The following is a 14755-nucleotide window of genomic DNA, read 5'->3' on the forward strand; positions in this document are numbered from 1 at the left end:
AACATTTTTTTTGTTGGTTACTGTGGTGAAACCTTCTACATTAAGCGTCCGAGACAGGAAGTGCTTCTGTTGTGATTTATTTTCCATATAGTACGTTTAGCGAGCCTGCAGACATCGGCTTATTAGTCTGTGGATTCAAACATTTCTCAGTCACAAAATAGAGTACAAAGAAAACTCCAGACACCGCCCAGACTTTAATGTCCACAACAACAGAAGAAACACATTTTATTATGTCAAATTTTACAATAACAGAACAAAGGCCTCTTTCTAAGCCAGACTTTGTTTATGATGAAAACACAGTAAATGCTATAGTGAAGCATGAGAACTTGTCTTTAAGTTGAACTGTGACATATTCATGACCACTTATTGTGCAGACACTTTAACTCGTGCTTCTATTTTGTCACAGTGAAGTTTTAAAAAAGGATTTCTGCGCCACCTAGTGTTGAGAGGGAAGTTTTTTTTTTCTAATTTCATGCCTTGTGATAATATTTTAACTGACAAGAATTCTGATCATTATATTTGTTTGCTTTATTTTATTTTTTAAAAAGTGTGAATATGTGTGCACATGTTTTGTGTGATCCATGTTTTAGAAGAAGTGGAAGTCTCTCTGAACATTGTTGTGTGGACATCTTTACTGGATTAGGACCAGACTGGGCATGCTTCTTCCAGTTAGTGCTGACTCTTCAGCACAGTGGGAGCTGAGTCACACACCAGATGGAGACTGTAAGAGCACAGATCTATAATGAGTGGAAATCTGGATAAAAACCTAAAAGTCTCAAACAAACACTGAGCCAAAACCTACAATAAGAAGCATATTAGAAGATATTTAATATTACAAGTTCAGTTGTTTGGAATTACAACTGTTATATATGGGATTAATATACTATCTTTATTCAAGAGCATGTTATTTTTCTTAAGAAAGGGTTTTTAAGTTTTAAGAGCAAGTTTATTGATTTTACAGTCAGATGTTTTCATTCTTTCTCTCAAAAACCTCTCTTTGTACTCAACTAGTTGCTGCTTGTGCTTAAGTAAGTTAAGTGATCTCTGAAAGCCTTAGCCTGCAGCTCTCGCCGGTATCACGGGAAAAGCATTCAGATCGTGTCATGTAGGACTAAATACACACATTCTCTTTGCTCCGTGTCTGATCAGGAAAACAAAGCTATCAGATATGCTACAAAACCTGCAGTAAAAAAGTGACGGAGAAGGTGTGGCCATATAGCGGCCGTTGTTCACGGACGTGCAGCGCTGTTCGTGCACACGTGTAATGTGTTTTGGGTTTAATTGTGCGTGTGTATGTTGACATGAAAGTGTCTACATTTCAAAAGCTGCAATTCCTCACTCAAGCATCATCACCTTAAAAAAATGGTGAAGCTTTAAATTGTAATTTTTGCCATAATGGACTGAATGTTTAATGCTCATTTCCAGGCTGTTGCCATTGTGTCATACACTGTTGCTTGAAAGTATGTGAACCCTTCATCTGTGAACATCACTACAATTTTACACATAATTACAAAATGCAGTGTTTTTCTTTTACTATGTTCATTTTTTCTATTTAATTTATCTCAAAAAGGTCTATTGTCCTCCACGCACAGAGACTGCTCCCGATTCTGCTGCAGGTAAGGGATGGCTTAAAGCTGCATGGCTTGTTGGAAATCATTTCCAAATACCCAGGCATCTGCCAGCCTTTGTTTGTTCCCGGGCTGGAAATGAAAGTAGGTGCACCATGGAAAGGATTGAAGAACAAATATTTTCTTTCATATAATGACCTTTTTTGTTATTTTTACTGTTGTGTACATACTGAGTTCAACTACTCAACTTGTTTAGTGTGGATCAGAATTCTTGAACTGGAACTTCAAATGATAAATACCAGAATATAGGTGAGGGACAACACCTCATCTTCTCACTTGTATTGGGATGGAAAACCAGGCAAATATTAGCAATACAAGAGAACGTGGAACGATAAGTGTTAGTAGTAAGTAAGTTTGGTCAAAGGGTTACATTTCATTTTGATAAAACTTAACCACAAGATCAAGAAATGATGCAGATCATTTAGATCTTTTTTATCGATATTTCTGCATAAGTATAATTAAATTTTTCCATTAGACATGTTACACCGCCATTTTTGGTGTTTTGCTTTCATTTCCTCTCTGCAGGAACAGACATTACATTTTCAGTTTTGCTTGCCAGGTCAGATTCTTAATCATATGTTTGCTTAACAAACACGAGATTTCCAGGAAGTCACTTTTTTTTTTTAACCTCTCTAGTTCATCATTTAAACTCTTCATACTGCAGGGGACTAGGACGACTACCCATTTATTTGGAATTCATTTACATTTACAATTGCTCAGAGGAATTATTGTTTTAAAATACACAAACTTATTGACATTGAATGTATTGAAAATGACTTGCTTCATTTGACTGAATAGTTGCAGAAGTAATAGTTTAACTTCATGTAAAGTTGAGAAACTTAACCTAATAATTTAACAAATAAAAACAAACAAATCACAAATCTTGTTATGACTGATGACTTGTAAATGAAACTATGCATCATTATGTTTATCATGCATGTTAGGAAACATGTAAAGCTGCTTCTGAGACCTTTAATGATAACTTTAACACAGCTCATTTTAATGTTTTGGGTTTACGTTTCGATTTTGTTAAAAACTCACACATTCAAACCTTGAAATAACACGGGGTTTATTACTTCCTTAGTGTTGTTCTTCTTGGTTGTTGCTTAACAGATGTTCAGCCTGCAGGAGAAAAGAACAGACCAATAAAAATGTAACTCTTGTTTATAGAGGGCATTCATGTTAACTACAGAAGTTCTACTGTGTAAATACCAAAAAGTCAACAGGGTCCTCTGGTTTGATCTTGCTGCACTCCAACATGGCCTCAGAGAGCGAAGGCATCACGTACTTCATCAGATAGTTCCTCAGAGGGAGACAGCGAGCTTCCAGCAGCTCCTCCTCCTGTCTCCTCACCTCTGACAAATTGTTTTGCTAATAAACCACACAAGTACTTGTTAATATTTACAGGTCAGAAAGTTGAGTCTGAAACATTTGTTTTTTTTCTGATTACTGTATGTATCCTCATTAAAGTCTGGCTTTGCTTCATCCAGCTCTTACCCACTCCTCATACTGAGCAGCCATCGCAGCCAAAGCAGCTTCATTCCTGCGTTTCTTCTCAGCAGCCTCAGCCGCCAGCTTCAGTCTCCTCCCCTCTTCTTTATGTCTGCTCTCCACCTCCAGCTCCTCTGGACTCAGGCCGTAGTTCTTAGGAGCCCCCACCATTTTAATGATCTTCTTCATAACACCTGTGTACTCCGGATCACCTGTAGTGACCTCTTGAGAGGAAGGAGTCATACTTAATAAAAAGAAATGTAAAGTGTTTCAGCAACTCCTACAGGCGGTTTTCTTCTAATTGCTGGTCGTAGAACTTTTAAATTAAAGCTATACCACACTTGAGGGTGTGATGTTGTACAGTACAGCATCACCCCCTCATTTTGTGTGATATTGCTAAAATATTTATTGCTTTATATTACTTAACTACTTCTGAATCATTTAGCTACATCGTGTCGCTCTGTGGCTTTGTGGACGTTACCAATATGTTCTGGATGAATCTCAATCTCATCAAAGTAGTCCAGCAAGGTTTCTTCAGCGGTGCTGCGCTCTCTGTATCTACTCAGGCGAGCTGTGAACTCCTCCTGCGTGTAGCCCAGTTCCTCTGCCACACTCTGTGGAAGCCCCTGAGCTCGTTCTTTCAGGAAATCATCCGAGGCATTTAGCACAAAAACATGCTCTGAATAACAAAACAAGATGGACAAGAATATGGGATCGTCAGTTTCATTTCCTGTTTTAATAGAACTGGACTGCATATGTCAAACCTCTTGAGATCAATACAACCAACCTGGAGTAATCTTCTTGTTGTACACAGGTGTTTTGAGGGACACATCGTCATTCTCTGTGACCTCTTCTGAGTATAAAAACACAATATTCACATTAGTGTAAACATTACTCACAAACATGACACAGTGATTACATCAATGGAGGAAACCTACCAGTGAAAATCATACTGGCCTGCTCGTACGTCTTTGGGAAGCCATCGAGAACGAAGCCTTGGTTGCTGCATGGTTTTGAATGCAGCTTATCTTGCAAGATGTCAAAAACTAGATGATCAGCCAGACGACCTAGTGAAGCAACACACACATTCTAACCTTGAGGGACGATATAAAAGACTTTATGCATCAATGACGCATCAAAATCCAACAATAGAAACGTTACATTCAAGAATTCCGGAGAAAATAAACTTTTAAAATGTGCAAAAACCTTGGCTCAGGTTGATTTTGAGTTCCTTTGACTTTTACATTTCTGACTTTCTTAAGGTCCCACTCGTACCACAGACTAAACACAAGAACTTTTTCTGGACAGGTTATGGAGTAACAGTGTCCCTATTTCTCATTTTGAGTACTAAAATGAAGTAATACAAAGACCAATGCAGTCCAATCAAAACCTTTAAAATACTAATACTCTAAAATATGTCTAGGATAAAGCTGTCTGGGTTTGAAAGACGGTAATTCTCTGAAATACTGTGGTTGTTCAACTAACCTGCATTCATTTCCATGCTCTTGTTCAACGTTTCCAGTTTTTTCTGTGCAGCAGCTGAAACCTCTTCACTGACGAGGTCAGCGTCATCGCTATCCACTGTCTCCTTCTGGGGAAAACAAGAAAAAAATGGAAAGTTAGTAAAAAAGTATGTTGTCAAGAAGAGCTCCAAGTTGCAGCATTGAACATCTCTGTCTCAATACCTTCCACAAGAGGGCAGTATATTCCCTTTATTCACATGACAGCAGTGAGGGGAAAAGGAAACTGACCAGTTGTGTGATCTTCTCCTCGATGACCTCTTTGATCGTGATGTGGTGGATTTGGTAATGACTACACAGCTTCTCTGCCACAGTGGTTTTACCCACAGCTGGAGGGCCAACTATACACATTCTGATTGGCTAAAGACATAATGTAGAAAAGAAACAATAGCATATTTATTAAATCTAGAATTAAAGGAGCTTTTACACCCCCAAAACCCCTTTAAAGTGTTTGTATTGTTGTAGATGACTTTACAGACAAACTGAATCCAGGCTAACTGTAGACTAAAGAAACATTTCTTTAAATATATTTAAATCTTAAAACAAAAAAAATAAATATTGAAACTCCTGCTCATTCAGTTTTCCTGTGTATATCAGTATCTTGTCTTAAACGTTGTAACATGAAACACTCACAAGTAGCTGCCTGGTGTCTTTGTATTCCTTCACAATGCTCCTCATGTTTTCAACCATCCCGGCCTCGGACGTCCAGTTGAGGGTGAAGATGTCTTTGATCATAAAAGTATCCAGACGCAGGTCGATACTTAGGAACTGTAATTCTTCAGGCTGAAACAAGGGGAAACTCAACAGGTCTGAATAAGTTTTATATTGAATATATACTGAAAGAAAAAATATTTTGAAGTGATGTAGAGGGCAAACAATCTTTCCACTTCAGTGATTTGCTGTATTTGTAGTTTGGCATTTGAATGTACTTTACATTTAGTCTACTTATTATTTTATCAAATGATAATGTATTTTTTAAATAATGAGTGACAGCACACAGTCAGACAATGTACCTGGTGAGTCTTTATTTTAAATACATTTATACTTTGAACTGGGTCCCAAAAAACAAAAAGAAAGTCTCCTCAGCTATAGATTTAGTTGCTTAATATATAATAAATAAGTTAATAAATTATCTGATTAAAGTAAGAAAAAAAAGAGAACAGGGCAAAATTTGAACATCCATACTGACCAATAATCTGGACTAAATGTATTCATAGGAAAAATAAAACAGCCTGTTTACCTGGAAAGCCTTCATGGTGATGGCCTCTTCTTGGGGTAGTATGTTTACATCTCCTGAACCAAGTGTATAACTTATCATCTGAAGGAATAAGAGTCATTAACAAAACTATGTGTTCATGTTATTTTTTTGTATTTTGACTTTGAAGTTCACAAACGTGGAAGAAATAAATCATGCAACAACGATGGATAGATGGGTTTACAGCAGTCAGTCTTGGGTCACTTGAATATTTTAGAATGGTGTCTAACTACATGCTTCATATCCATTTACTTTAATGCAAAACTTAACTCTTGTTTATGAATAGATTACCTTTACAATTTCCTCCAGAGTGTTCTTGGAGTCATCAACAGCCAGTATGTACTTTGACTTTAACTTTGGCTTGACCTCTATGATGTTTTGGATCACGCTAAAGAAAAAAAAAAAAAGAGACAGTTCAGCCCTGATGTTATTATCTAAAAACAATCACAACAGGAAATATGTTCAAGTCAAATTGCTTCAAATCACCCTCCAAGGTCGTTTACGTGGATCATGGGGATGTAGTTTGTGCCCTGTCCAAATACGGGAACTTTTGGGAACTGCATCAACCAAGACACCTGTTCTCAAATAAAACATCACAGGGAAAATATCAAGACGCAAGATAGGCACGTCAGTATTCACAGAAACACAGTGTATGCTATTCATCTAATAGTTACCTTGAAGAAGTAGTGAAAAAGATTCTCTCCCTTTCCATACTGAAGACCAGAGGCTACAACATAGCCCTTAAGTTGTGACTTTTTCTGTAAGATTAGAAAATGTAACAGAATGCATCATTTTTACAGGCAATTTGTGTTTAGGAACTTTTTTTCATCCAGACTAGTACTTACACCTCCATGCAGTTTCAGCACAAGTTTCTCCAGATTACGGTGGTGTCTGAAACTGATATGTGGTCGTCTTCTAATGTACTCTTCCTCTGATAGCACGACATCTGTTTCATCCTGAAGAGAAATATTATATTTACTCTTCTTTGTGTTTTACAAACACAACAAATCAACATTAGTTGCGGTACATTTTAAGACGGTTTTACCTGATTCTGCGGCTTGGTCATGGCCCATGTCATCACAGTTGACACTAAGATGAAAAGTTTCTGAGACTTGAAGTTCTCCATCTCAGCTTGAAGAGCTGTTAGTAGAAGAACAGGAATGATAAACAAAAACAGCAAGAAATCATTGTTTACTGTAAACCGGTCCACCCAATAGGAGCACATTTTGCCGTACCTGTGAGCGCCCATGATGCTTCTTCAACCTGCTGTTGAGAAGCAGTTTCTGAGATATTGTATACCACAACATCACACTCCAACATGCGCTCCAGAAGCTCATCCCGAGTTGGTGACTACCAAGAGAAATGAATTACTCAATTACACAGACTGCAATTCGCGTCATTTTTTAAACATAATTTATTAATCCCGTGAGGGAAATTCTAGTTTAAACTCTATTGTTTTAGAGACATGCTTCTCACACACACATGCACTAACAGGACCAGTGGACACACCAGAGCAGTTGGGGGTTCTGTGCCTTGCTCAAGTGCACCCCAGTACTAAGAAAGTGCCCTGGCAAATCTTCAGCTACCAGACCAACATCCATATTATGGTCTGCATTGGGACTTGAGCCAGCGACCCCAAGGTCCCTACGGACTGAGCTACTGAGAATCATCCCGAAATACATATAATTTATTTGAAATAGTTTTTTTTCAGGGTCAACTAAATAGAGTTCTCATAATAGATTAATCTGAAGTGTGTATTTACGATTATTCAACAAATTGTTTGGTCCACAATATGTGACAAAAGTGGGGAAAAAAAGATTATCAATGCCTTTTTCAGAGCCCAAAGTGGCTCTTCCAATTCACTGTTGTTAGAGACTTAGACTTAGACTTTCTTTATTGTCATTCAAACTTGTACTTTACAGTGCAGATAAGAACGAAATTTCGTTGCATTTGGCTCGTTGTAGTGCAGGATAAAAAAAAACAGCAGCATGTATTTACATATAAAAAATAAAAATAAGGTGCAGATATAAATAGATATAAAAAGAAAAGAAAATTTCAACTTACATTCAAACCCACATAACCTTTACTATCCAAAGGGACAAAGAAAAGTAGCAAATCCTCACAAAACCTGATTCAAATATCTGGCAAATCCTCACATTTTAGTACCTGGCTGAAACCGTCAAATATTGGCATAGTTGCATAAAAATTAGTAACTCATAATCGAAATATGGAAAATTACTTCAGCAAATTCAATTAATCACCATTTAAAGCCACAAAGGTACAACTTTTTATGTTTTGTGTACAAAAAAAAAGTGACTCTGATAAGCCACTTCAGCTGTTCTGATATTTGTAATGAAGGGACACATAACATCTCTCCCTTATGAATTACACTAAAGTGAAATCCTGGTTAAACTATTACCTGTTTCATGCCCACCTCACCTCATATTGTTCAAGTAGAAAGCTTTCTTCTGCCTGTTTGGCGGAAGCAGACACAGTTCCCACTACCTGGAAAGCAGGTTCACCTCCAGGGGAAGCTGAAGGGTCCTCAGCTTCTTCAGAGCCCTCTCCGGCCACAAACGTCGCTAAAAACTGTAAGAACCGTCACACGTCACAAAAACAACGTAAACTAGCGCCGTCATCTTTCATGTTATTGGTCACTTTTTAATGTAACGTTACCTGAGCGATGTGTTTGGAGGAATACCTGTCGACGTCGTTGATAAAAACGCGTGTGGGCAAAGACTGTTGCTTGTTTGACTCCATATTTACACCTTAACTTACAAATATAATAAATTAAAAAAAAGAAACTAAACTTCTTAAGGATCTAGACTTGTAAAATTAGCGTCAACGCTTCCTTAAACTTTCCATTTGCACAGCCGTTGCTATGGACTCACTTCCAGTTGCTATGGACTCACTTCCAGTTGCTATGGCGAATCAGCCAATGGAATGCTTCGTGTGTTACGTAGGGTTTGGTCGTTCCTTCACAAGAACTGTCCTCTGATACAAAGAAAAAGTGCTTTTGTCAACCAATTTATTTTATTATCAAAATATTAGATATACTATATATATTATATTCACAAGGCCAAATTTAGCTCAACTCTATTTCTAAGCTTTTTAAAATTGATTAAGAATGCTATTTTGAGTCTCTTTTGTTAGATACCAACAGAAAATCTTTGTCAATAATTTCAATTTATTCAGATTTATTTAATGAGTGTTTTAGGACCAAACAGTTCTGGGACCTTTTTGAAGAGGAACTATTCACTAGGGAGTTCCCTGACTTTTTTTCTGTCTACATTTGCACCGCCATTGTGCTGTTTTTACATTTTACTGTTGTTTTATGTCCAAATGAGACTAAGACAATAAGACTGTCCAAATAAGACTGCTTTGCTGTTATAGCATTTACCTGTTTATAACAGCACAGTTTTGTAATTTTTTTTACCATTAATTTCTCTAAGGGTCGTTTAATTTTCCTTATAGTAGAAATTATAAGAGACAGGGTTGTTCTAATTTTCCACCTGTGTTTCCATTGATGAAATATTTAAGCCGGCTTTCAAGAGAAAATAATTTTTGATAATAAAATCTATATATTCATTGATAAATCTAGCAATTTCCATGATACACATACTGATGACTTCTGATCTGTATCATAACTTTGGACTTCATGTCATAGTATTATTTTAATGGGGCTGTTATATCCTGTATACTGCCAATGTATAACCCCCCCCATGCAGTTCCCCATCAACTCAAGCACACACGAGCATAACCCACACAAGCCAGTGGATCTGTAGATCTCCTCACGCGGGAGACAATGGAGCGCTGACATGGAAACTTTCAGAGCACCCCATTTATTTATAGAGCTGACATTATCTGTGAAACTGGTGGCGGTGCTTGATGGTGTCTGCTCTACACAGGTCTCAGCACTCAGTGTAGTACACCCTGTCATGTATTCAAAGCACAGAGATACTGAAGGAACCCACTCATGGATGATTGGTTGTTTCTGGCCATGTATAGTAAACCTCTATATTTAAAGTAATCATCTTGGTTTTCTACATAGAGCTAAGATAAACTGATACATCATGGAATTATATGAGATGTATACCAAAAAACATTTTCAAAATGTAGCTAAACTTATTTAACAATCAATTACTTAAAATCTTAATTTTCATCCTGATCCAGGACATTTGCCCACATTATTGTCCAATAGTAGCTTATCAGAGTTAGATTATGTTGGCACACAGTGTCTGCCAGCCATGCCAACAGCCAAATGATATGTTCGAGGTCATTAAGAAAAACGGACTCCATTAAATTGTCTTTCCACCATCATGTTAATTTGTCACCTATAAAAGGACTCACTCAGTACATTTCTTGGTTACAATTCTTAAAACAACTTCAAGGATCCTTAAGAGATAAGTGTACTTCCAAAGTATCAAATTCTAATACAAAAACTGTGACAATGAAATGTGTGTTTCTTGTATGGTTAACCATGAAGTATTTCTATGTGAATTAACTGTATCCTGAAGTGTGCTTTGCAGCGAGTCTCAGCTCCCTGTTAAACTGCTCAGCTTGTATCTTCAATGTTTGTTTCATTCTCTCTGCTTTTATATTTTTGTCTTGAAGCAAGTAAGCAAAAAGGGAAACTACAAATAATTGCAAATGTTTCTAGCTTACTTCTTGATGTAACCTTGCTTCAATGAGGGTTCATAAAGTCACTTGTTTCAGGTGAACACAATTCACATTTCTTAAATATGAACATCATTCCTGGTCACAATAAAGGAGTTTCTGTCATACAGAATAATAAAACTGAATCTACTGTGACATTCTTCATATTGTCTGTCTCCACCTCATGTGATTTGATTTACAGTAACATAACAGCTACAGGTGTGTTTGTGTTGATGAGTCAACCAGGGTGCAGTTTGACAAACTCTGCTGAGCCCTCAGCTGTTTCCAGCAGGCATGTGGCACGCCACAACAACGCCTGTTGGTGCCAAGAACTGTAATGCATGCTCATTGTCAGGACTTGTTTATGACAAGTTCTCCTCTGCAGCGACAAAATCTGTAATTAAGTCTGAAACCATACTCCCAGTATCAGAGCGTTATCTGGCTATACTAAATAGCATTTTTAAGACGTTTTCACTTAAATTGAGTTACTTTTGTTTGTGGGAAATAAAACTCTTACATGTATTTGTAAACCAAATATTAATTCAATTCAATTTTACCAAATTGGACGACTATATAATTTGAAAGTATTTAAACCTACCTCATAGACTACTGTTTCATATTGTTATTATTTCTAACATTTTAGGACAAAGTTGCATTCAAAGGTCCTTCAGAAAAAAAGAAAAATGTTCCTCTGTGTGCAGTCTTTACACAAAATGACAAAAATACAAAGAATATGCAAGCATCATTTCACCGTGTGCTCTTTTGTGGTTTAAATAGCTCATTTGAAATAGTTTTGTAAACAGTAAACAAACCACTGTTGGAGCAGGACTGGCTGTTAAGACGCAATTGCTGCAAACAGCTGCTTAAGTGTGCATGTGTGTGTTCAGGAGGAGGTCGGGGGGGGGGGGGGGGGGGGGGGTGAAGTGCAGAGGGGGCAGCTGTCAGGAGTAGACAACCTGTGTGCTTCCTACATGCCCTTATAAGGACAAATGTGCCTCAAAACTGTGACCCATTTAAGACCAATCTGCCTTATCCTGATACAGCCCGAGTGATAAAGACAGGACTCTGCCAAAAAGTGCTTCCTGACGATGAAGAGAGCTGTTGACAAAACACAGCTCATAGTTATATCCAAAAACTATCCTGATGTCTCTGCTTCCTACTTTTTGCTCAAGATGTGAGTCTGTGGTTCCCTTACAGAAGGATCAAATCTCCACTAGAAAAAAACTAAGTGAAACATGTTTATAAGTAATGAGTTAAATCTGACATTTCTGCTTTGTTGTCAGTGTTATCAAGTTATTGAGAACCACATTCAAGCTGCTAGTTACATTTAGATGATTTACTCAGGAACTGCTCCTAATGGTTTTCTTAATTCTTAGTTATATGTTCTTTATTTTCAATCATAAACACAATGTGCTTCAAGCATTACAGTTCTCATTAAACATATGCAAAGTGGAGTAAGGATAACATTTTTTGCAAACAGAATTTACATTGTACTTTTGACCTCATTGAAAATAAAGCCAGATTAAGAAAAGGTTGAATGAATGAATCCACATGGTTACTTGATAGTAATCTCCTTCTGCTAAACAGTTTATGTTTACCAAACTGTCCATCAGTGGAAAAAGGGATTGTAACCATATTTCATGAACAAATTGACCATGTTCTTGCGCCCATACATTATTTTTCCTGTGTTCGCGCACAGCAACCAAAAGACACAGGAACGATCGTTGCGAAACATTTATTTATTAATGTCTTACATTTATTTGTGTTTAACCAAATATCAATTCAATTCAATTTTGTGTGAAATGAAACAATTATATGCTATATTTTCTGAACTAAAATACACAAACTTTATTCAAAGAAAAGAATGTGTCCCTGGAACACTGTTTGGAGCTAAAAAGCTACCAGGAGAGTTACACTTTCACACCATAACTTCTCGCTTAGCATTTTATCTTCAAACTGTGTTACAGGGACCAAATTTTCCTCTGAGGACAGTTTGTGTATAGAGTTATGAACATACTGTATACCACATAAACTGTACACTTCTCCAACTTTCACATTTCTCTACCAAAACTCCAAATGCACCTGAATGTATACCAATCTCTTTCTTTTTCTTTGTATCATAACAAATGTTATCTCATCGTAGGTCTCTGGACCGTACTGTGTTTATAAGATTCATTACATCTTCCATTTGAAATGTAATAATAAATAAAGATCCACTAACATCGCAGATGAATTCTGACAGCAGGTTCTCTTTTGTATTTTAAGCTCTTCTTTGTCTATGATGCATTTTTATTTAAGTTTTATTTGGTGTTTACCTTTATTTAAGTTTTGTTTTTATGATGTAATTTCCGTCTTGTGAAGCTTCAGGTCCTTTGCATTCATATTCCTCTTAAAAAACAAATGATTCTAAAAGTCCTGTTGTGTTTAAACGAGTCTAGGTGTTTTTTTAAAGTCAATTGTAAACATGTTTGTATTGGATTGGATGGATTCTGCCCCATTGTGCTTTTACAAAGAGAGCCATATATACTCGTGTGAAAAGGGTTTATATACAAAGCATACATGGCCAAAACAAAATAGAAAACACTGTAAATCAAATTACTTTTTACAATTGAAAGTAAAGTAGTAGTAGTAGTAAAAAAAAACAATGCCTTAAATTCCAGCGTCTCATTATTTTCAACTTCCTCCCTCCAATTGGAAAATGAAGTGAATATTTGATCTCCATTTTTAATGTCCTGTTGAGTTTAAACACGACCCTCTTTAGAAAATTCGCCTTCAAATTTGGTGAAAAGTCATCAGCTGGCAAACATTCACAATGTGATGATATGTCAGGGCTTTGTTATGTAAAGCTCTGGAATAGAAATAGACAGTAGGTTAGTAGCGTCTCTCTCTGAGGTGCATTACACCACATGGCTACAAATGGAATATTTCAGCTTGTTGATGGTGTGGGGGGTATTTACATTCTTACTGCTCTCACATTGGCCTGATAGGGCTCCAGCATGGGGACGCAGGCTGTGTGGGATCTGAATGAGGTGACGAATAAGGAGCCTGAGCTCAAGCCGACATGCAGCCACTGGCACCTGTTACACTCCATTCCCCTATAAGGAGACACTGGAGCCAATCAGAGCTCAGAACCGGCTCTCGTCGCTCCCAGCACAGGCTGTCCCAGGAATCTGTCGTCTGCTGGGGGTCTGTGCTCTGGCCTTAGTTTCCTCCTCTGAACCCCCTCTCTCTTACATTATTGCCTCTTCGTCAGCTGTCTGGCATGTTTTCAGCCCCCCTCCTTCTCTTTCTCTCTTCCCTCCTCACAGATGCCACGACTCTGGCAAACTCTCACAAGCAGGTCCCCTTAGACGGCTCCTAAACCGACAGATTGCTCAGACAAGATCTCAGGCTACTTTAGCCCCCTCTGATCACCCACATCCCCACTGCCCTGTTGGAGCTTAGTCATATTAGCAGATCCTAAGAGACCTCAAAGGCAGCGCCACAAAGTATGAGTGGGAGAAAGATGCTGCAATGTATGAGGAGCTTATCGAAGTGATTATCTTTCTGCCTTTCGATGAATTTTAAGGCCAAAACTTGATATAAATAGTAGAAATAGACAATTAATTTGACACCTAAAACACAATACTAGCCTAATAATGCACCACTAACATTATTTTTTCAAGTATTATTCCCTTGAAAGTCCCTTCAACATGTTTTATTCTGAAATTTAATAATAGGGATTCGTCTGTTTATGTTTTATGTGTTTGAAAAAAAATTGAACTCGAATTTTTGCCAAATAAAAACATATTTCCTTTCAAAACATGATGATAGTATGACCTGTCAGTTTTATTTCCTCATAAAATAAAGTTAGTCATTATTATTTTAAAGCTCCTATGAGGACATTTGGGTCCGTGTCAGTTTTGGCGCCCCCTGTGGACAAAGATCTACTTATTGCCTCTTTGCTGATTTTGTCCTGTACAAGTGTGAGTATTTGTTTGTTTTTTGCCGTCTTATAACAGTCAAACATGTGGCTCATTGTGAGTCTTTGGCTTTGAAATCAAAGTTGTTAATTACTTTGTCAGACACTTACACCGCTGCAGCCGTTTCAGGCTTTAAACATAACTTTATAGAAATGTTCAGAGTTTATGATGATGGTCTTGTTTTGCTTTTGTAGGTCATAACGAGGCATCGATATTCATTTCAGTGTGTTTTATAACGCGCTG

General features: G+C 37.3%; 1 protein-coding gene across 1 annotated transcript; it reads right to left on the minus strand.

Annotated features, from left to right (window-relative positions):
* Nucleotides 1-2676: 2676 nt before the first annotated feature.
* LOC109988449 (adenylate kinase 7-like) lies at nucleotides 2677-8775 on the minus strand. Its single transcript, XM_065963391.1, has 18 exons — nucleotides 8571-8775; nucleotides 8334-8483; nucleotides 7130-7244; nucleotides 6940-7034; nucleotides 6740-6850; nucleotides 6569-6652; nucleotides 6381-6469; nucleotides 6186-6282; nucleotides 5880-5957; nucleotides 5273-5422; nucleotides 4871-4999; nucleotides 4605-4710; nucleotides 4058-4186; nucleotides 3907-3972; nucleotides 3601-3798; nucleotides 3126-3343; nucleotides 2841-2999; nucleotides 2677-2750 (listed from the first exon to the last, which is right to left on the minus strand). The coding sequence occupies exons 1-18, from the start codon at nucleotides 8652-8654 to the stop codon at nucleotides 2709-2711; spliced, it is 2100 nt and encodes a 699-aa protein (XP_065819463.1). The 5' UTR covers nucleotides 8655-8775; the 3' UTR covers nucleotides 2677-2708.
* Nucleotides 8776-14755: the final 5980 nt, after the last annotated feature.

Source organism: Labrus bergylta, chromosome 15, assembly GCF_963930695.1.
Source record: "Labrus bergylta chromosome 15, fLabBer1.1, whole genome shotgun sequence".
Taxonomy (NCBI): domain Eukaryota; kingdom Metazoa; phylum Chordata; class Actinopteri; order Labriformes; family Labridae; genus Labrus; species Labrus bergylta.

Coding starts and splice junctions, on each gene's coding strand:
- LOC109988449 (XM_065963391.1), bottom strand. CDS start 8,654: ATGGAGTCAAACAAGCAACAGTCTTTGCCCACACGCGTTTTTATCAAC. Junction 6,470..6,568: donor TTTTTCACTACTTCTTCAAG/GTAACTATTAGA, acceptor ATTTGAGAACAG/GTGTCTTGGTTGATGCAGTT. Junction 5,958..6,185: donor CTCTGGAGGAAATTGTAAAG/GTAATCTATTCA, acceptor TTATTCCTTCAG/ATGATAAGTTATACACTTGG.